We start from the raw sequence: 22,122 nt of genomic DNA on the forward strand, positions 1-22,122 counted from the left end.
TTACTTTCAGTTGGAAATTAGAAAATAAAGCTATTGGGACCAGCAGTTGGCATAAGGGCTACATTGCTGGACTCCCATGTGGTCGACTGTGGTTTGAGTTCCAGACCCGGTTGCTTAAACTCACGCCGGGCGCGTGTGCGTGCGTGCCCAAGATCCTGAGAGGAAAATGGAGGAGAAGGGATTGTGGTGTGGCTGTCCCCCCTGGGGGGTGATTTCTCTCTTTCTGTCTTTCTGTCTGTCTCTCTCTGTCTTTCTGGCATGCGTACATGCCCTATAGCAAAAACCTCTCCAAAATAAAGAAAGCTATTGGTGCCATCAGCAAACAAGTTCAGAAATACTTCAGAACTCATACTACAACTGGTTTTTTTGTTTTTATTTTTGTTTTTAAAGAGACATTTTTTTGATATAGGGTGCCTGTGCTCACTGGAAAGAAAGGGACAGAGAAGGAAACTTAGAAATCACTCCCCAGGAGAGATGGCCATGCTACAATCCCTTCTCCTCTGTTCTCCTCTTGGTATTTTGGGCATGCATGCACATGTGCCTGGTGTGAGTTTTAAGCTGCTGGGTCCCAGACTCGAACTGCAGTCAACTATGTGGGAGTCCAGTGACATAACCATTGTGCCATCTGTGGGTCCCCATAATGCAACCGTTCAGATGTATCTGGGAAAATAATACCTTCTATTTTTGTATTTATATTATCACAACTGATTTTCCCAAGTGGAAGGCAAAGTCTAGGACCTCCATTAGACAACAGTTAGTCTCATGAATTAATGATGTTCCAAAGAACTTAAAACTAGTAAATGGAAGAACTAAGACTTGAACCTACCACACTCTCTCTCCCTTAACACACACATGCATGCACACAAATGAATTCCATTTCCCTCCTTTTTCCTCCTCTTCTCCCCCATCACAAGGTTAAATCTTTCCATTCTAAATCATTAACACTTGAATCATCATAAGTAAACAAGCAGCATTGCTCAGTGACATAATTAGCACAGTAGTATTTTGGGAAAGTGAGCTTCTGTATTCCAAGTTCTAAAATATGTGCTACTCACTCCCCCTCCCCAACTCAGCATTGCTCAGTGTCTTCTCAGAGGCTGGCAAGCAGGCAAGCAGGCAAGCAGGCAAGCAGGAAGCAGCAGGCCGCAGCCTCCAGAGATTGAGACCCGCTGCCCTCCGTGTTCATGGCAGCTTCTGCTTGCTGATCTGTGCCTGAATATAAATGGGTCTGTTATTGCTCCGCACACAGCAGCTGCATATCTTAGTTTCCCCAACACTTAGGTACATTTGTGTGTGTTTTGCTGAGGAATGGAAACTTGTGATAAATGGGCTTTAGCTTGTTGTGTGGAATTAGCATAAATTAATCCCTCTCCAGTTGCAGCTTAAACAAGGTAGACACATGGGGAAAAGTGCTGAGCAGTGTTTTGCCAATATTCATGCACAGAGTGAAGCACGGAGGCAAGCAGTCCTCCCAGTGACTTGACATTTCTAAGCCTGCGTGCTGGCACACATTGTTTGTAAAATCCTGTGAGGAACATGGAAATACTTTGAATTATTTTTTTGAGAGAGATTTTTGTTATAGGGCACATACACTCGCTGGAGAGACAGAGAGACAGAAAGCAAGAAATCACCACCACCACCCCCCCGGAGGGGATGGCCACACTGCAATCCCTTCTCCTCCAATCTCCTCTCATGACTTTAAGCACACGTGCACACATGTCTGGTGTGAATTTTAAGCCTCCGAGTCCAGGACTTGAACAGCAGTCGACTATGTGGGAGTCCAGGGATGTAACCATTATGCAATCTGATGGTCCTGCATTGAATTATTATATTCATGAGGACCTGGACTGATTACAATAACAGAAATGTCTGTAGTAATAACAACAATCTTCTTGTGAAAAGTGGTTGACAGAAATTAAGGGAAGGGGCCAGAGCAGATGGCATGATGGTTGAGGCTCTTTACTCCCACATGGCCAACCATGGTTGAAGTCCCAGACCTGGCAGCTTGTTTTCTTACTGTCCTTCTGTCTGTCTGTCTATGCTGAGCACACATGTCCTATAGCAAATTAAAAATGATAATATATAAGATATAATAATAATAAATATATAAAATTAAATAAATAATTCTTTTAAAAAAATAAATTTTTTATGGGAATAGCACAGAGAATGTTTATCTAGAGTGTAGAATAAATACAAAAGTTTCCATATACAGAGTACCCTCATTGGCCAATGGTCTTCCTTCTAGTTCAAATCCAAACCCAGTCATAAGAATCTTAAAGACTGCTACACTTTACTGACTTCGTGAAACTTCAGACCAGACTAAGTGGGAATTGCCAGAAAAGGCAATGTTAAAGTAACTCACTGGGAGGCCATTAGACTGAGGTCCCTCCAGTGTTTTGGGTTCCATTGTAAGCAAATCAAAGCTCAAACCAGAGGATAGCAGATAACGTAGTGGTTATGTTGCTGGACTCCCACATGGCTGACCATGTTCAAGTCCCGGACTTGCTGGCTTAAAAAATCACACCAGGTATGTGTGTATGAGTGCCCAATATCCCAGGAGGAGAATGGAGGAGAAGGAACTGTGGTGTGGCCATCCCCCTGGAGGTAATTTTTCATTTTGCCTTTCTATGTCTGTCTTTCTGTCTGTCTCTTTCTCTTTTCAGTGAGCACACATGCCCTAAGGCAAAAATCTCTTTAAAAAAATAAAAGCAATACTCCCATCAATATAAATAAGGGTCATACTCAAGGAAAACACACTTAATTTTAACCAATCGGAAACCACAAACTAACCTCTTAAGTAGGAGCTTTCCACTGAAATGATCCAAAGAAAGCTACTGCCCAACTTTAACCATTCAAGTATTTTCTTTGCCTTTTTTTTGTATTTACTCCATAAAAGTCTTTCCCTCATGCCCCTTTAGGGGATCCCTAAGCCACTTGAGACTTGATGCTGCCAAACTAATGAATTGTTGTTGGCTCAATAACTTTTAAAATATTTTAATGTACCTCAGTTTACCTTTTAACAGTTTTAATAACTAGGGAAGCACTAGTGCTGGATTTAAACTGAGGATGAGTCTTCGGGAACATCCAGTTACAGGGAGTTGAGGTTACTTGGCTGACCACTGGCCAAGTGAGGGTGCTCTGTAATTGGAAACTTTTATATTCATTCTATACTCTAGATAAACATTCTCTGTGCTATTCCCATAAAAAAATTATTTTATTTTCAGATTAATTTTTCATTTTATATAAAGTCCTCATCATGATATACACATTTTACAACCACCAGTACCTCCAAGACCAAACATCACCATAACAGATGGACAGAAGAGAGGGATGTCTTTTGGTTCTCTAGGGTTGAAGGACAATGGGGAATCCTGGCTAGTCTATCAAGTCTTTCTTGAGGGGTAGTGATGACCTGAATCAGAATTACTTGGAGCACTGTGAGAATGTAGCTTCCTAGGCTTTGCTTGGAAAATAATAATAATAATAACACAACAACAACAATAATATATATGCCTCTAATAGTAGGTCCCACAAATTCATGCATGTAACAAGTTACACAAGTGATTATTATACATAACAGTTTGAGAGTTCTGCATGTAACACACCACCTATTCTCACTCATAAAACACCCAGTCCATATTTTTAAGGGAGTTGCTGACCTTTATATTCTTTAAATCACTAAAACAAAAACAAAACAAAAATATGCTGTTCATTGGTAACAGTACTTCAACCTGGTTATGGCTCAAGGGGAGAATTGTTCAAACTACTTAATGGCATTTTGGGGGGTTACATTTGATTTATTATTTTCAGATTAATTTTACATTTTATATAAAGTCCTTATGATATACACATCTTTTTATTTTTTTTCAACAGAGAATTTTACTTTACTTTTTTTTTTTTTGGTCTGTTTCTTCTCTTTGTACCTCAATTCTACCCTCTACCACCACCTATCTACCATTCACCGCCCCCCTCCCTTTCAGTCTCTGGTGTCTACACTACTATCATAGCTTCGGATCTTTCCATTTCTTCCATAATGTGCACATATTCAGTACAAATTGAGTGGGGATGTACAGTGTGTATCTTTCAAAGTCTGGCTCACAAAAGCAATACTCCCATCAATATAAATAAGGGTCATACTCAAGGAAAACACACTTAATTTTAACCAATCGGAAACCACAAACTAACCTCTTAAGTAGGAGCTTTCCACTGAAATGATCCAAAGAAAGCTACTGCCCAACTTTAACCATTCAAGTATTTTCTTTGCCTTTTTTTTGTATTTACTCCATAAAAGTCTTTCCCTCATGCCCCTTTAGGGGATCCCTAAGCCACTTGAGACTTGATGCTGCCAAACTAATGAATTGTTGTTGGCTCAATAACTTTTAAAATATTTTAATGTACCTCAGTTTACCTTTTAACAGTTTTAATAACTAGGGAAGCACTAGTGCTGGATTTAAACTGAGGATGAGTCTTCGGGAACATCCAGTTACAGGGAGTTGAGGTTACTTGGCTGACCACTGGCCAAGTGAGGGTGCTCTGTAATTGGAAACTTTTATATTCATTCTATACTCTAGATAAACATTCTCTGTGCTATTCCCATAAAAAAATTATTTTATTTTCAGATTAATTTTTCATTTTATATAAAGTCCTCATCATGATATACACATTTTACAACCACCAGTACCTCCAAGACCAAACATCACCATAACAGATGGACAGAAGAGAGGGATGTCTTTTGGTTCTCTAGGGTTGAAGGACAATGGGGAATCCTGGCTAGTCTATCAAGTCTTTCTTGAGGGGTAGTGATGACCTGAATCAGAATTACTTGGAGCACTGTGAGAATGTAGCTTCCTAGGCTTTGCTTGGAAAATAATAATAACACAACAACAACAATAATATATATGCCTCTAATAGTAGGTCCCACAAATTCATGCATGTAACAAGTTACACAAGTGATTATTATACATAACAGTTTGAGAGTTCTGCATGTAACACACCACCTATTCTCACTCATAAAACACCCAGTCCATATTTTTAAGGGAGTTGCTGACCTTTATATTCTTTAGATCACTAAAACAAAAACAAAACAAAAATATGCTGTTCATTGGTAACAGTACTTCAACCTGGTTATGGCTCAAGGGGAGAATTGTTCAAACTACTTAATGGCATTTTGGGGGGTTACATTTGATTTATTATTTTCAGATTAATTTTACATTTTATATAAAGTCCTTATGATATACACATCTTTTTATTTTTTTTCAACAGAGAATTTTACTTTACTTTTTTTTTTTTTGGTCTGTTTCTTCTCTTTGTACCTCAATTCTACCCTCTACCACCACCTATCTACCATTCACCGCCCCCCTCCCTTTCAGTCTCTGGTGTCTACACTACTATCATAGCTTCGGATCTTTCCATTTCTTCCATAATGTGCACATATTCAGTACAAATTGAGTGGGGATGTACAGTGTGTATCTTTCAAAGTCTGGCTCACTTTGCTTAACATTAAGAATTCTATATTCATCTACTTTGAATGAAAGGCTAGGGTCTCACCGTTTCTTAGAGCTAATTAATATTCCATAGTATGTATATACCACAGTTTTTCAAAAAAGTTATCAATTTTTGGAAACTTAGGTTGATTCCATGTTTTAACAAATGTGAACTATGCTGCAATAAACATGGATGTGCAAGTGTCTTTCTGACTGTTTTCCTATCCTTTGAGTAAATACCAAGGACAACATATTTCAAGTCTTCCCTAAGAGAGCAATTAGCCTCAAGTAGATCAATTATATTGCTGGTTTCCTTCTCTTCCTCTCTCTATGCCCAGGCCTTGTGCAGTAAATTTGATGTTCATCCCACTAAGAGGCACAATCTGTTTCATTACCCCTTGAATCTGGGATAATATTATAACCTGCATTTTGCAATGAAATGCAGCAGAAATAATGGTGTACTAATTGTGAGTTTCAGGGTCTCATACACTTGTGCTTTCTCTCTTGGAATTCTACCTCTGCTGTGTGGGAGCAGGCTCATTGCAATTTACCGAAGAATGAGTGACCATGTAGAAGACAGCTTAACTTTCTGACTGTTTTCCTATCCTTTGAGTAAATACCAAGGACAACATATTTCAAGTCTTCCCTAAGAGAGCAATTAGCCTCAAGTAGATCAATTATATTGCTGGTTTCCTTCTCTTCCTCTCTCTATGCCCAGGCCTTGTGCAGTAAATTTGATGTTCATCCCACTAAGAGGCACAATCTGTTTCATTACCCCTTGAATCTGGGATAATATTATAACCTGCATTTTGCAATGAAATGCAGCAGAAATAATGGTGTACTAATTGTGAGTTTCAGGGTCTCATACACTTGTGCTTTCTCTCTTGGAATTCTACCACTGCTGTGTGGGAGCAGGCTCATTGCAATTTACTGAAGAATGAGTGACCATGTAGAAGACAGCTTAATTATCCCAACCAAGGCCATTCTAGAGCAGCTCATAGCCAGCTGACCCCTAACACAAGGGACAGCTCAGCCAATATCAGCAGAGCTCCCTATCCAACAATCAGTAGTTAACTACAGATAGAAAATCAAACACAGGACCAGAGACACCACCAGCCGATCCACAGACTCATAAACAATAATAAATGCTTGCTGTTAAGGCACAGAATTTCTGTGTGGTTTGTTACACAGCAAGAGCTTTCTTACTCTCCTTATAACTCTTTCAACTGATTAACCATTCTGTTAGCAATTCTTACCTTGTGCTCTGTACTACCCAATTCTTGGTATTGAATTTATCCCTACTCTGAAGGTGGAAGAGTAAAGAGAGAGGACCATAAATGATGTCTTTTAAAACAAGGCACATTAAGAATGGAAGGAAGTGCTATTAAAATCTGCGGTGACACAAGTATAACCCACCACATCTGGTCACTCTAGGTAAGAAAAACTCATGTCTACATGATACTTTGTCCTAGGTTCTGTTATCTTTTCTGCATTTTTATGTTTTCTGTCCCTGCACCCCCGCCCCTTGCCCAGTTTCTCTTGATTATCTGCCTTCCCTTCCACTTAGGGGATTATATTTCTGGTCCCAACTACCACTTCACTCCAACCTAATGCATATTTGTGCTCTGGTTTTGAGTTGCTCATGTGATTGTTCCCCCAGACCATTCTCTGACCGAGTCTCCAGGTACACTGTTAGGTCTAGCTAACTCAGGCTAGTTATGCTGTAGTTATTTCAGCCCCTTTTTATAGGCTCAAGTAATCTTAAGTAAACTGAAGAAGAACGAACCCATTTAAAGCTAAAGGGCAATCTTTTAGCTGGTCCTCAGTCAATTTATGAAAGTAACACATTCATTTAATCCCTTTGTGAGGAGGGGCATATTTAGATATCTTCACACCTACTATTATTTATCATAACACAGTAATGATTTAATAATTGTCAAACACCACTGAGTCCATGTATCTGTGAAACAACCTAATTACTTGAAGAGAAAAACATATAATTTTAGAGAAAGAAGGAAAACACCACCACCATGACTTTACGTGCAAAAGACTTATAAATGATAACTGCAGAGATAATAAGGCAGTCAGACACAAGAAGACAGATTCATTTATTGGCTGTGGAAGAATTTCACGAGTGCCAATTTCATCCTTAAATAGAAAATATTATTGTAGTAATTTATTTCACTTTACTGTTCAGACCTCTAAAGCTCCTCCTATTGGCATCTGCATCTCTAATGTTGTGACTTAGATAATACTGTACTTCCTAAAGCTTCTTGAATAATGCTAATTTTGTCTTCACATGGAAGCTGTCTTTCTCAACATGAATCTGTAGGGTGTAAGCCATGATGTGTCATGACCTAGACTAGATTTTTGAGTTTTCTATCCCCTCCAACATTTACTCATACCCATAGTAGCAACGGACGCCTAGAAATACTGTCTTTAATATCTTTGTGATAATATCTTTTTATTACACCTGCAAAAGAAATTAAACCAGTCAGCAATAACCATAGAGGCCACAATAACACGAGATAACAATTTCATTAAAAAATCCACACACATGCTTGACAAAGGACAGTTTTCCTAAATGTATCTGTTTAAACAAGACAACGGTAGGACAGACAGGAGGGGGTAAGAACAGTAGTACCGTGTTTTTTTTTTTTTTTCATGTTTTTATTACATCTAGGGTTTGAGGCTCTTTCTTTGAAAATATTAACTTTCATCTTTTTTTATCATATGTGTCTGAAACTCCAGAACAGTGATCCAACTGGAAAGTTAAGCATAAATAGCATCCAGATTCTGAAAAATGTCTCATATGTGTAGAAGTATAGTAAGATGCTGATGTGTTTCTTTCTGCTCATACATGAATAGCATCTAGATATCATCATTTGTTTAACTCTCATAAAACTCACAGCTATTTAATTATGTTTGTCACCAAGATTCTAATATCTACTTTAATCATTTTTCAACTGCTTCATTGACACAGCTGTTGGCTGGTCTTCACTGTTCATTTAGATTATGGCTATAGTATGTCTTAGATGTAGAAATATGTTTCATTCCCGCAGCCTCTTACTCTCAGTGTCAGTTACTCATTTTGCCAATTAGCTTGGTTCCAAATAGGCCAAGAAATTAGTTTTTAATGTTTCTTTCTAATTTCCTCCTATACTTACTATCACAGGCCTTCTTATTTAATTCATGCCTCTGTTTTAGTGGATGCCCTGAGTTGTAAATCAGATTTATTGAGGAGATAGAAATTCATCTGCATAGCATGGAAAGGTGAATGTCTATCTGTGGAATGTTCTCTTTGGTTGTTGAGACTGGTGAAAGGGCTGGCTTCCTAAGGATCATTTGGGGAACTTGTTAAAAATTCAATTCCTGAATATCACCCCTAAGATACCTCTGGGATTCCTCACTGTGTATACTGCAGCCTGAAAAAAATGTCTATTTTTATGAAACTTCCTAGATTAACTGCACCACAGAGTCAAGCTTAAGAACAACTGCTTTATGGTAGAGATCTCCTGCTCCAGGTTGGAAAGAGTTTTTCCCATCATAAACACAGGTCCATTCACTCCAAGTGGTTTGAAGAAATCAGTTGGCTCTAACTCTTCTAGTCCCTCTGTGCAGAAGTTCCACCACCCAAATTCCAGTTTATTTTTCCCAATAAGTAACCTGTAAAATGCAAGTCATGCCTGAAGTATTGCTGTGGGCAATGCGACATGGATTAATCTAGCTTGTCTCCTGTGTTCTCAAACAAAATGTCTGTGTTGCCTTTTATTTGTTCTCTACCAACTATTTTCATGTAGAACCTATGTATTCTGTCATAGAAAAATCAACCCATTTTTAAGCTGCTTTCTACTCTCCCCTCCCCCAGGCCAAATGTAGACTGAACTTAATCAAGACCATGGGTCTTCATTGAAACAAAGATTTAGAGTTTGATGAGCTAGGAAGATTTACATCAGCACTTATGGATTTAATTTATAACTGATCATCAGATTCTCCTTACTTGAGAATTGACTGAAAGTTGTAAATTAAAGCTCATGGTTTTAGAGATAGTCTAGTACTGGTCTTCTTACCTGAATTTCAATCCTGTTTCCAAATTCCTGATATATATATTTTTTTCATTTCTATGTTAGATGACAATTAAACCTAACCCAACTTGAAACATCAAATTTACCTTTTTAACTTTGGTTTGTTTCTTTTTTTATATATAAAGAATGATTTTTGCTATAGGGTAAGAGCACTTGCTGAAGAGACAGAAAGTGAGAAATCACACCCATACACACATACACAAGGATGGCCGCACCACAATCCCTTCCCCATTCTCCTCTCAGGATTTTGGGCACACATGTACATGCATTCAGCATGAATTTCAAGCCACTGGGTCCAGTACTTGAATCTTGGTCGGCCATGCGGGAGTCCAGACCCTTAAACACCACGCCACCTCCTGGTCCCTCTTCTTATCTTTGATAACCACATAAGAGGTTGCTTGCCACCTCCTGGTCCCTCTTATCTTTGATAACCACATAAGAGGTTGCTCCTAGTTCTTCATCTCGATCAAATAAATTACCATCTCTTGGGAACCAGCAGTTAGAGTAATGGCTATGTCGCTGGCCTCCCATGTAGTCGACCGCGGTTCGTGTCCCGGACCCAGTGGCTTAAAACTCACGCCGGGCGCGTGTGCGTGCGTGCCCAGGATCCCGAGAGGAGAATGGAGGAGAAGGGATTGCGGCGTGACCATCCCCCCTAGGGGGTGATTTCTCGCTTTCTGTCTCTATGTCTCTCTCTGTCTGTCTGGCGAGCGCACGCGCCCTACAGTGAAAATCTCTCAAAAAAAAAAAAATTACCATCTCTTGCCACTTGCATTGAAAACTTCACCACATAAATATTTCAGCAAGAAAGAGAAAAGGATTACAGACTATTCACAAACCTTTTATTTAAAAATATCCTTTCGTCTGCCTTTTTCCCCTTTCCCATGTTTATTATATCTTATCAAGTCAGACCTGCTTGGAGGAAAACTTCCTCTCTAGCACACATAAACAGTGAAAGGCAAAGTTTATAATAAACTGGCATGTTTGTTTTCCCTAAATTTTACCCCTTCCTCTGGCTCACGGTTTTAACTTCAATAAATATACCAATTATGAATGTTTGAGTGTACATATCTATTTGCCCAAATCATGTCAGATGATGCAATTTTACACAGAGATGATATAATGTCATCTTGCCGTGCCTTTGCTCAGCATAGCCCCTCGACCTGACATGCTTATTTTCTTTCCTTTGGGTGAACTCCTATAAAACATTAAGGCTCATCTTTACTAAGCCTTCTGCATGGAATATTTTTTATTCTCTTCATTTAGAATTAATAAAGCTTCATGCAGTTACTATGTGCGCCTCAGGTCTATTGAGCGCAGAGTGAGGGAGGGCCCTAATTCATCTCATATCCTCTGCTTACCCACAGGTTTAAAGAAATGATTGCAATGTGAGGCATAGAGTCATGTGAGGAATACGATCTAAAATGGGTTCTGCCCTTAAACAAATTCCAAGTTGGTAGGGGCAATGAGAAAACTATTGGCATTTCAGGATATTTTCATAACAGCTCAGGTTTGTTCTTCCTCAAGTACTTGTAGAGATCAAATGGTTTGTGTCACATTCAGAGCCTTCCAGAGTCTTGCTGGAAAAATTCTCCCCAAAGTGGCAAAATAGCTCTTTAAATAAATGATAAAGAAAGACAGAGTAATGCATAAGTGAGAGAGAAGGAAGGCAAAGGAAATGTCACAAAAGCTGAAGAAGTTCTGGTTGGTATAATAAGGTAAAGATGCTGCAATCCAAGGTGTGTGACCCTGAATTCCACCATGAAGTTAGGCTCCTCTCATACCTGAAGCACCCCTTCCAGGGGCCACGGCACCAAAATAATGACCAAGGAGGCCAGTAGGTGGCACTGTGTTTATAATGACCAAGGAGGCCAGTAGGTGGCACTGTGTTTACATTGTTGCACTCCCACATAGCTGACCGTGGTTCACATCCCATATCCGGTGGCTTGAAAATCACTCTAGGAATGTGTGTGTGCATGCCCAACATCCTACTAGAAGAATGGAGGAGAAGGGATTGCAGCATGGCCAGCCCCCCTGGGGCATGATTTCTCACTTTCGCTCTCCCTGTCTGTCTCTTTCTCAAGTAAGCAGATGCCCCTATGGCAAAAATCTCTTAATAACAACAACAATAATGGCCAAAAAGTTACACTTGACTCAGTCTCTTTCAGTAACAGCCTCATAGTAGCTTCTATTCCATCCTCTCTTGGATCTCATGTTCTGGGACACAGTACTCCAAGGAGCCTGGGCTCATTTTTCCTTCAACCTGCCCATTCTCCACAACATCTGTATAAACAATTATAATACATATTAAAGGGAATCCTGACACAGGGAAAAGAAAAAAAAAAAAAACAAAAACAGGGACTGTTTTCCCAAGATTAATATCGGAAAATGTATGCAAGGTCTCCCTCACTGGTCATATGGTAAGAGGTAACATGTTTTTGAGATGGGGTCACAATTCAATCAATTGGATTAACTGGAAGAATAGAATGTTCATTCTATCTATACAGGGTATAGATTAATTCTGCATGTAATTATGAAAATATGTGTTGAGCGCTTGATATGTGCAAATGTTGTACTAGGTACAATGACGGAGACAAGGGAAAGGTGTGAGGAACTGTATCCACAAGAAGCTAACTAAGTGATGATGACAGTCATAATCATGTGCATCAGACAGAGTTAAAGATGCCACGTGAGTTCAGACAAGGAGAAGATGTTGTGTAGCAAAGATCTCTAGAAACACATCGTGCCAATATTGGCCATTGACCTGAGCCTTAAAATACAAACAGACTTAGAAGATACAGAGAAGTAAAGAAGAGAAATGTTCCAATCAGGAACAGCATGAGCAAAGGTACACTTTGGTCCAAACATAATGCTTCCAATCCAAAACCCTGCCTGACTGATTTCTCTCTCTTTTCTAACTCTGGGTTGTTGTGAAACACCATTAATTTCTGTCAGCTAAACACATCCCTGCCAGGTGTCCTTGGACCCTAAAAGCCAAAGGAAGTCATTCAGGCCATGACCCTCCCACAACCTTCTTTATAACATGCTTTTCCTTCTCTCCTTATGCTCAGACAATTTAAAAATCTCTCCTTTGTGCAGAGAATTTCAGAAACATAGCTGTCGGGAGTAGTTAGGCCCTCAAGAGGAATTTGCATAGAAACTAAGAAGTCTAAGAATGGCTAAAAGCAAAATAGGGACCTCATTCAAAGTTTAGTGTAGCTTAGATACCAAAGTTAATGAATTCCCAAACAGAAAATGTGGGAGGAAACACACAAATCCAGTCTCTAATATCGTTCAGGTATCTACAAATCCTTACCTTGTGTACCCATAAATGCAAACGGGGAGCTGAATTTGAAAACCCAAATAAGGCTAAGAAACTCCTAAAAGAAGATAATTTTTTTCCCTTGGAGACAAACCAAATTATGCATTGTCTCTCTCACCAACAGCATACTCTGGCCCAATATTTTTAAAAGAAGGCTGCTGAACATCTGCTGAGCAATTAATGGAATGAAGCAAGCATACTGTAATGGTCCCTGGGAAGGTATTAGCAATCTTGCTTATGAGACATGAAATGTTGCAAACAGTGGTCCTTTTTTAATCATTTTTTTATTTTTATTTTCCTCTGCCTGTAGTGGTGATAAGGGTAAGAGCATTGAGGTGGAAGTTATGTAACAAACATTCTTTGCTACTGATTTTTCTTTACCCCCTAGTTTTTCTGTTTCTCTTTCTAGCCATCCCAATATAAATGTGTTCATTTTGAAATAATGAAAGAGATTATGACAAGTGTTTCAATCTACCAATTCCCTCACTCAAAGTGGCCAATTTCCCATGTATGAAAGAATTTCCTCCACATCCTTTGGAAGACATAGAATCTACCACTCTGTTCAGCTAGGATTTTTTTTTTTTAATATTGATTGATTGATAGATATCAGATAGCTATAGGTAAATAGGGGCACTTTCCAACAGGAAATTGATTCCTCATCTACTTAACTTTCTCATCACAATTGTTGAAAAGTGACAAATCTTGACATAAACCTTATCTTTTATGATGTGAAAGCCGGGCCACGAGTGACTTTGTACCTGTGGATATTGCCACTTCAAACACTATTATGACAAACACGGTCAAACTCAATACAATAAAATTTTCAAGACTCCATTACTCTTCCAGTCTTTGACATTACCTTCTTTCGCTCTTCTAACTATACAAAACTAATTAACCACATATAAGTCTACATCCACTTCTATCACTGCACCAGCCAAGACAGATAGCTCAAGGATGCCAGGGGATTGAGTTAGAATTATAATGCCAAAAGACCACAGTATCAAAGCTCACAAGAAAAATTCCTGAATAGCCTTAGTAATTGAAAGTCAAAGAGTCTTCTCCCTCTTCCCACTTTGGCCTAGTCTAAGACCGGACTTTTGCTTGGCATTGCATGTCACTGCTGTCATCTTGCCTCATCCACGTCTTACAATGTGGGGGACTTTCCTTTACCTCTCTGTGTGCTGATCTGGGTCCCCAGTCTCCTTCTCTCCAGTCCTTCTTCCCGGGAATCCAAGTCCTGCTACCCAAACTCCCACCTGAGGAATGAACTATGAGCATGAATTGGAGACATTTTTCAGGTCGTCCTAACTTTGTGCTATTTCTTACCAGCTGGAGCTTGTACCAGTAGGATTAACCCCTCCTGGTTATCAGCAGTGAACTCTCCTTCCCCCGTGGAACTTCGTATCCATAGATGCCTTTGGATTCTCACTGTATTGGTTTCTCTGATCAAACTAGTCTCAGTTAATTGCTCATTTTTCACCCCTGTTTTTCAATTTTTTAAAAAAAATATTTTATTCATGATACACAGTGTGTGCATGTGTACAGGGGTAGGGGGACAAGAACCCTTAACAGAATGTTGTCATACCATGATCCCCTTCTCCCAGCCCTCCAACTAGTCAAAATGTGGGAACAAGTGCATGCACCCCCATGTGATCCAGGTTGACCGGGCTGGGGACACAAACCCACAGTTATCTAGGTGGCTTCCAGCACTGCAGTTCACTATGCTACGATATGTGTTTCTGAGACTGGCCCTATTTTTCAAGTTAGTTCCATCTCTAAACCAGTTATCACTGTAAGAAGGTTTCTTAAGGGAACGTTTGAAGAAATATTTTAAATTCACTGAAACAACCTGGGCTGTCTTTGGGCTATAATGTAACAGTGAGATAAATAAAAACAAGACACACATAATAACTGATAGGGGAAAAGTATGGAAGGAATGAAATGTGAGTGGCCTTCAGAATTGAAGAATTGGACCTCGTTTCCCACCTAGCTTGTCTTAAGATATTCCCCCTTTTAAAAGAGGCCCCTGGTAAATAGCAAAGGGACTATTTTTTGAGAGATCAAGGTGCCCTACAGCAAAATGTGCAGCCTGAAAATAGTGTTCATTCAGGAGCTGAGTGTGGTGTAAAAAAATTCAGCTTCACAAAGGAGAGATAGTTATCTGTATTCCCTCATTACCCATAATTCAGTGTGGAATTTGAGGCTCAGTTGTCTTTAACTGTGACCTCAAAGGGTCAGGTGATTACCGACCATGGAAGAGGATGATGAAGTTCAGTCTTCTGCCTAAACAAGTTAGACCATCTGATCTGATTAGACAAACAGTAAATCTGTGTAAGCCAATTTCAAGTTTTCCACTCAATTGACATTGTTTGTCTGTGGCTTGGCACGACTGTAGTTCCCAGTTTTGGACTATCATATCTCTCTAGTACAATCAGCCTCATGTGACACTGCCATGTATCCTCCAACTCGCCAAAGACTAAACATCAATCTTCTGGGTAGGAAATAGACAATTAAGATAGCAAAATGGCCCAAGATCAGTTGGCTTGCTTTCTCTCTCTCTCTCTTTAACTTGCTAGAAGGCATGTGTGCTCATGGAGAAAGAAGAAGAAAGAGATAGGGAAAAGAGGAAATCATCCCTTATGGGGGATGGTCATGCCTTAATCCCTTCTCCTTCATTTCCTTTCTCTAGATTTTGGGCATATACACATGCACTTGGTGTTTTCAAGCTGCTAGGTCCAGGACTCAAACCACACAGTTGGCCATGTGGGATCTAGCTGCCTTAACCACCACGCCACCTGCTGGCCCTGAAGCCTTTTATACCATTTTCATCAGCATACGATTCAGAAAGTGGTGTTTGTACATTTGCTTCCTACCCAGCTTTGCCCAGTGACAGAAGCTTTACGAAGGCAGAGAACCTCTCAGTCCCCAATGCTGAGAACATTGGCCCAGAGGAGGCAAGCACTCAACAAATGGCTCATCAATGAATGATAAACTGAGAATAACAAATCAACTCTACTCAATCCTCCTTGCTCTTCAGTCATTTTTCTTGAGTGAGACTCTTAATGGGCCCCACCCCTGTTTAAAGATCTTTATTCCTTTCCAAAGACCACTAAAATACAAAGGGCTTATCCTGGCATGTTTTCACATTCTATCTCTATATCCCATGCTTATAACAGTGACTTAATTTTTTTTTAAGGCAGAGAGATTTAAAAACATATATTTCTTATGAGATCATAATAAAGAATAAGACTGGCCCTGTGACCTAGTGGTTAAGGGAGCTAAATCCCATGTGGCTGACCACATGGTTGAAACCCTGGCCCTAGAAGCTTGAAAATCACACCATGTATGTCCATGTGTGCCCTAAATCCCAACAGATAGAGAAATGGAAGAGAGATGGCGCTGTAACCATGCTCCTGTAGGGAGTGCTTTTTCCCTCGTCTTCTTTCTCTGTCTCTCTCTCTGGCAAGTGCATGTACCCTATGGCAAACTAAACATAAATAAAAATAATGAAAAAATAAATAAATAAAATCCAACATAAAGAGAAGCCAGTGGTCCCTGCTTGGCCTTCCTCCAGAACTAAGGATACCTCTAAGAATCTCCAGAACACCAGAGAATTAAATTGGAAATGGCTACTATTTCTCAATGTGCTATAGATAGCGTGTGCTTGCTAGAGGGAGAGAAAGAAAGCAAGAGAGAGAGATAAAGAGAGAAGGCACCTCCCAGGGGAAAGGCCATGCTGCAATCCCTTCTCCTGTACTCTCCTCTTGGCATTTTGGGCATGTATGCACATGCACCTAACATGTTTTTCAAGTATCCAGTCCTGGATTCGAACTGCACAGCCAGCCATGTGGGATCCAGGCACCTAAACCACTATGTCACCAGCGGCCCAGAACGAACTGCTTTTCATTTTCTCATATTCAGGAGCCCCCAAGCCCTGTAAGGTTTCCTTCCTTAGAGCTTTGGTGCTTGGAATTTAATCCTATCCATCCTCTGAGGTACTTCCCAAGAATAACATCTTCCATGAAACAGTCCTAAATCATTTTGACTGGAAATAATTCATATCTGCTTTAAAATTTCTATATGACTTGCTACTTAACAAGTTAATAATAAAAACAAATTAAGAGGAAAAAATAACTTGCTACATGCCAGGAACTATTCTAAGTGAGTTACCTGGATTAACTTTTTCCTCACATAGTCATACTAATGCAGTTGTTATCACCATTGCTGAGGTAAACAAAAGTTAAACTGCTTTTTCAGGTCTACATAGTAAGGAACAGAGCCCAATCACAACCAATGGTCTGACTACAAAACAAAACCAACAACAACAAAAAATTACACGTGCCTAAGTATGCACATAGTCTTACTAACGTAGTTGTTAATTACCATTGCTGAGGTAAACAAAAGTTAAACTGCTTTTTCAGGTCTACATAGTAAGGAACAGAGCCCAATCACAACCAATGGTCTGACTACAAAACAAAACCAACAACAACAAAAAATTACACGTGCCTAAGTATGCTAGGAATCTTTCTACATGGCATTAATGCACTTCACTTTACTCACTGAGACAACCACACTGCCCAGTCTCACGGCCCCACAGCAGCACCACTTCTGCTCCCACTCCGCTTTCTCACACCACAATTACATTTTACATTTCCTGAGGATAAAGACCACTTCCCACTGGTATGTATACTCTATTAAACTCTGGCACAAGATTCTACATAAATAAGTACTCACCAATACTGTAGATTTGTCATTAATATACCACAAGAATATCTACTTTTAAATATTTGGGAGTATTTGCATAATCCTTAAAACCCCTCCATAGTATTAGAAGCATGATTTTCCACCTTTTGCAGGGAAGCTCAATGACATTAAGTAATTTGCAAGTTCATGATGACCTTGAAGTTCAACTCTTGCCTATGGCCTTTTTTTTTAGGTTTTTGCCATAGGGTACATGTGCTTGACACAGAGAAAGAGAGACAAAGAGAGACAGAGAGAGGGGTTGTGGTGTGCCACAATCCCTTCTCCTCTATTCCCTCTGGGTGCATATGTGTGCATGTCAGGATTTTGGGCATGGACACATACGCACCCAGAGTGATTTTTCAAGCCGCCAGGTCTGGGACTCAAACCACCGTCAGCCATGTGGGTAGTCTAGCATCTTACCCTCCACACCACTAGCTAGACCCCTTGCCTATGGCCTTTATAAGCCCTAAGTCACTGCTATTTCCATTGCTCTACATTGCTCCAAAACTTAAAAAAAAAAAAAAAAGAAAAGTACTTTAAGTAACATGAGTGATTTCAAAATCAGGCTTTGCAAAAAGACCTGAAAAAGTTACTTGTAAGGTTAATGTTACTTGTAGGATTTCTGTTGAGATGAAGCATGTGCTATCACAGACGAAGTGTATATAAGTGACTCACTAATAGCCATTTTTACCAGGATCTAAGTAGGAAATAATACCTTTTTCTGTTGCCTAACTGGTTCTCCATTAAGACAGAAACACCAAGCAAGGGAACTTTCAAGATCAGATGCCCAATTTCTGAGTAACAGTGGGACCATCTAGTCTTGATATGATGAAGAAGACAGAGAATGGGATTTCTCTTTGTCAGGGTCACAAGCTAGGACCCAGGGACACAAAAAACTGACCTGCTGTTAAGTGAGCTGCGTGGACAAAGACTTGGACCCCTGGCTTCAGCTCAAAGTGCACCGCATTTTGATTGAGCTTGTGGATCAGTAATTCTGATATCTGAAAGAAGAAGTGTCATAGTTAGTATACCAAAATTGTCACACTGATTATGAACAAACATGCTAAGAAATATTTACTATGTTTACAATATTAAAATGATAAATTATATAGATGAGTTTTATGTGATTTTGATATTTTAATTCCAGAAGATGAGGGTATTTTTTAAAGCATGACCTGACTTTATACCCTATTTGCTACAAAATAAGAAGAAAACTGTTAGTAAATCAAATCATTTCAACGCTTAAAAATTATCCTACATTATCTTAAACCAACCCACTCCCATTTTTCTGAGAGTTCATTTATTACACATAAGGAACAAAGTTCAAAGAAGTAGATACATGTAATTAACACATTCTGGTGAGATTGATACATTTATTTTCCTTCCTTCCCTTTCCCAAACCATACCCTGTGGCTTTCACAGAATAGGTACTTTTAGAATATTTGGGACAGCTGGTGGCACAGAGGTGACACAAAGCTCTGCAGTGTGGGCTCTGTATGGAAAGGTCCCTGTACTGATGGAGTGTAAATACCGTGATCATGGCTGGGGCTGAGGCTGGAGGCTGATCATGACATGAAGACCCTGTTAGTGGTTCCTCACCTTTCCTACCCCTCACTCTATTCCTTTTACTGTCTCTGTCTCTATCTAGGAATAAATAAATAAACTTTAAATAATATCAGGACCAGCAGATGGCATAATGGTTATGTTGCTGGACTCCCACATAGGTGACAACAGTTTGAGTTCCAGACCTAGAGACTTGGAACTTGTCTGGGTGTGTGCCCAAGATCCTGAGAAGAGAATGGAGGAGAAGAGATTGTGGTGTGGCCTTCCCCTGTGGAGGGTGATTTCTCACTTTCGGTCTCTCTGTCCCTGTCTCTCCAGTGAATGAATGCACGATCTAGCAAAAATTTCTCAAAAAAAAAAAAAAAAGAATTGACAATATAGTACTACTAAAATAATGTATTATACAGCAAAAACAGTGTAGCCACAGTCTAAGCAATGAATTGACTAGTCCTTATTTTATTCTTATAGATTTTACCTTAACTGCTCCTCAGTTGACATAGGGGTACTAGAAAGATCCATGAAATTCTGAACCAGAATTAACCTTATATTGCCAAAATCATGGAACAAATAACTGAGTTTGGGCAGAAGCAGTATTAGGTTTTATAGTTAAGGTAAAGCTCTGCTCTTTGTTTAAAGTAGAAAACCAGCTCTGTGTTCTGTTTTGCTTATGCTTTTGAGAAATTTCTGAAAAGCTAACAGGGATAATCTCACTACTCATTATTTTTACCTGGTCTCCTTGATGTATTTTTAACATCCTAATCATTGATTTAATAAATTATTTAAGTCTAATTAGGACCTTTCTGACCACCATTCTGCTCATTAAATTCTTTTTTTTTTTTCCTTTTCTGTTTGTTGAGTTTCGTTTACTCCACAGAGGTGCCAAAACAGTACCTTTGATCCCTCTGCAAATGAAGCAGGGCCTGATGGTTTAGTTTTGAAGTGGAGAGTCCCTTGCAGAAGCCCCTGATTGGTAAGGGAAATGAACTGCCCTGTACATGAACTCTATAGCTGAATAATCGGCGCATGGGATGACCACCAGTGCCCCATGGCTAAGCATCTGTAATCCATTGCAAGCCTAGTCTCTCAGGTGCTGTTATTTGGCAAGTCATATAGGAAAACAAAGTTCTGACAAACCTATATTGAAAACAACTTTGTTCTTTATATTAGGCTACTCCGTTTCTTAAGCATGGAAAATCTTCCAGAATAGTATAGGTTCTAGAATGATTCAGGTTTATAGAAGTAGATTTTAATTTTTTTTTTTTTTGTTATTGCCAGAGAGTGTAGAGAGAGGCAGAGAGAAAGAGAAAGCACCCTACAATGGAGCATGGTCATGCCACAATCCATTCTCTTCCATTTCTCCATTCTGTCAGGATTTGGGGCACACTGCCTGGCTGGGGCTCAAACTGCTACAACTGGCCATGTGGGATATGGCTCCCCCAACCATGAGGACATGGGGTGACCAAGGAGAAGATTTCTAACACAGATGAAATCAGATGACTTTTCTCTGTGTTCTTCAACATGTTCCTTTTTCTACATAATTCTTATCATTAAATTGGTAGTCTTCATAGGAATTTGACAGTGGATTTTTAGTAGAGGTCTAGCAGAAAGATTTTGACTATGAAATGCACACACACATAGTTGTAGAAAAATTTAACTCAAATATAAAAAATTAAAATTTTAAAACTTGCAATGAAAGGAATGGAATCAAGCAATTAAGGAATTAGCCTGTCTTGCAAAGTCTATCATGTGGGCAAAATGAAACTATTTCTGAGAGGAAGACTTCCCACTTTCAACCAGGTGAAGTGACACTTATTTCTCATCCATGGGACTATTTTTTTCCTCATGAGGCTATAAGAGAGAGATGAATAACTAAGCCAAAAAATTGCATTCATCAAAACAACATCTTTCTAATCTCCAGGAGAGTCCCTTGTGAAAATAATTAACTTCCCAGATTTGTTTTAGTTTATAACACTGCTTCATTGACTTTATCTGTATCATTTACAAAATTAAGAAGGCTATGCAAAAATAATAGGGTAACAAAGTATGTTTCATGCATTTAACTTGCATCAAAGGGCATTCAATAAAGAACATATGCTTTGTAGAAAAGATATTTCACACAAACAAAAATAAATGAAATTTACATTGCATATAAGAACAATCTCAATTAGAAACATGTACTTTCCTACTCAAATGAATATGAAACTGATGACAGATTTTGACAATATTTTAAATGTTTTCTGTGACATTTGAAGTATTTATCATGTACTGTTCTCATCAGATCATGAGCTGTTACATATACTTTTTAATACTTTTAAAATATAATATATATTCATAAGTTTTTGGCAAAGTTGCTTACTTCTTACTGTTTTTTTTTTTCTTCCTAATAGAGCATGTTTTAGGTATCAGTGCTGTTTATCTCCATGGAAATGAACATGGAATTTAAGTATACACCTGTTTACTTAGTTAATATTTGAAATGTTGACTCTAGACTTCAGTTTGACTCCTAATCCTACACCATTCCCATTAAAAGCCTTTTTTTTTTTTTCAACCAGTTGACAAAGAGAGACAGCAGAGATATTTGGAGAGAGATCTGGCTGAGTGGGTTTAGGAGATAAAAATAAAGCAGTCTTTCATTACCGACACTGTTATCTCTCATTCATCCATGAAGCACACAAGTTAAAATGCCAGCTCCAATGTTAACTGACCCACACAAGCTGTAGGAATAGGCAATTCTTATTCTGTCCTCAGGACTGCTACATTCTGTTCACTAACAACATTGATGGATTTCGGAGACCCCTTGACTACGAAAGAAATAGAATAAACTGCAATCTATGGGAAAGTGTGGCAACCAGCTGAAATGAGAAAAACAAAAAGTTACCTGATAAAATAATACAATATTGCCCAGAGATGGAACCTGATAAGGCAA

General features: G+C 39.1%; 1 protein-coding gene across 1 annotated transcript in view; it reads right to left on the minus strand.

The window, feature by feature from the left end:
* SORCS1 (sortilin related VPS10 domain containing receptor 1) overlaps positions 1-22,122 on the minus strand; it is a 652,766-nt gene that overhangs the window by 7,088 nt on the left and 623,556 nt on the right. Inside the window, 1 exon segment of the mRNA XM_006166423.2 lies at positions 18,535-18,634. Coding sequence (XP_006166485.1) covers positions 18,535-18,634 — 100 coding nt within the window.

The sequence above is a fragment of the Tupaia chinensis genome, unplaced genomic scaffold (genome assembly GCF_000334495.1).
Source record: "Tupaia chinensis unplaced genomic scaffold, TupChi_1.0 Scaffold144255_1, whole genome shotgun sequence".
In the NCBI taxonomy this organism is placed as follows: Eukaryota; Metazoa; Chordata; class Mammalia; order Scandentia; family Tupaiidae; genus Tupaia; species Tupaia belangeri.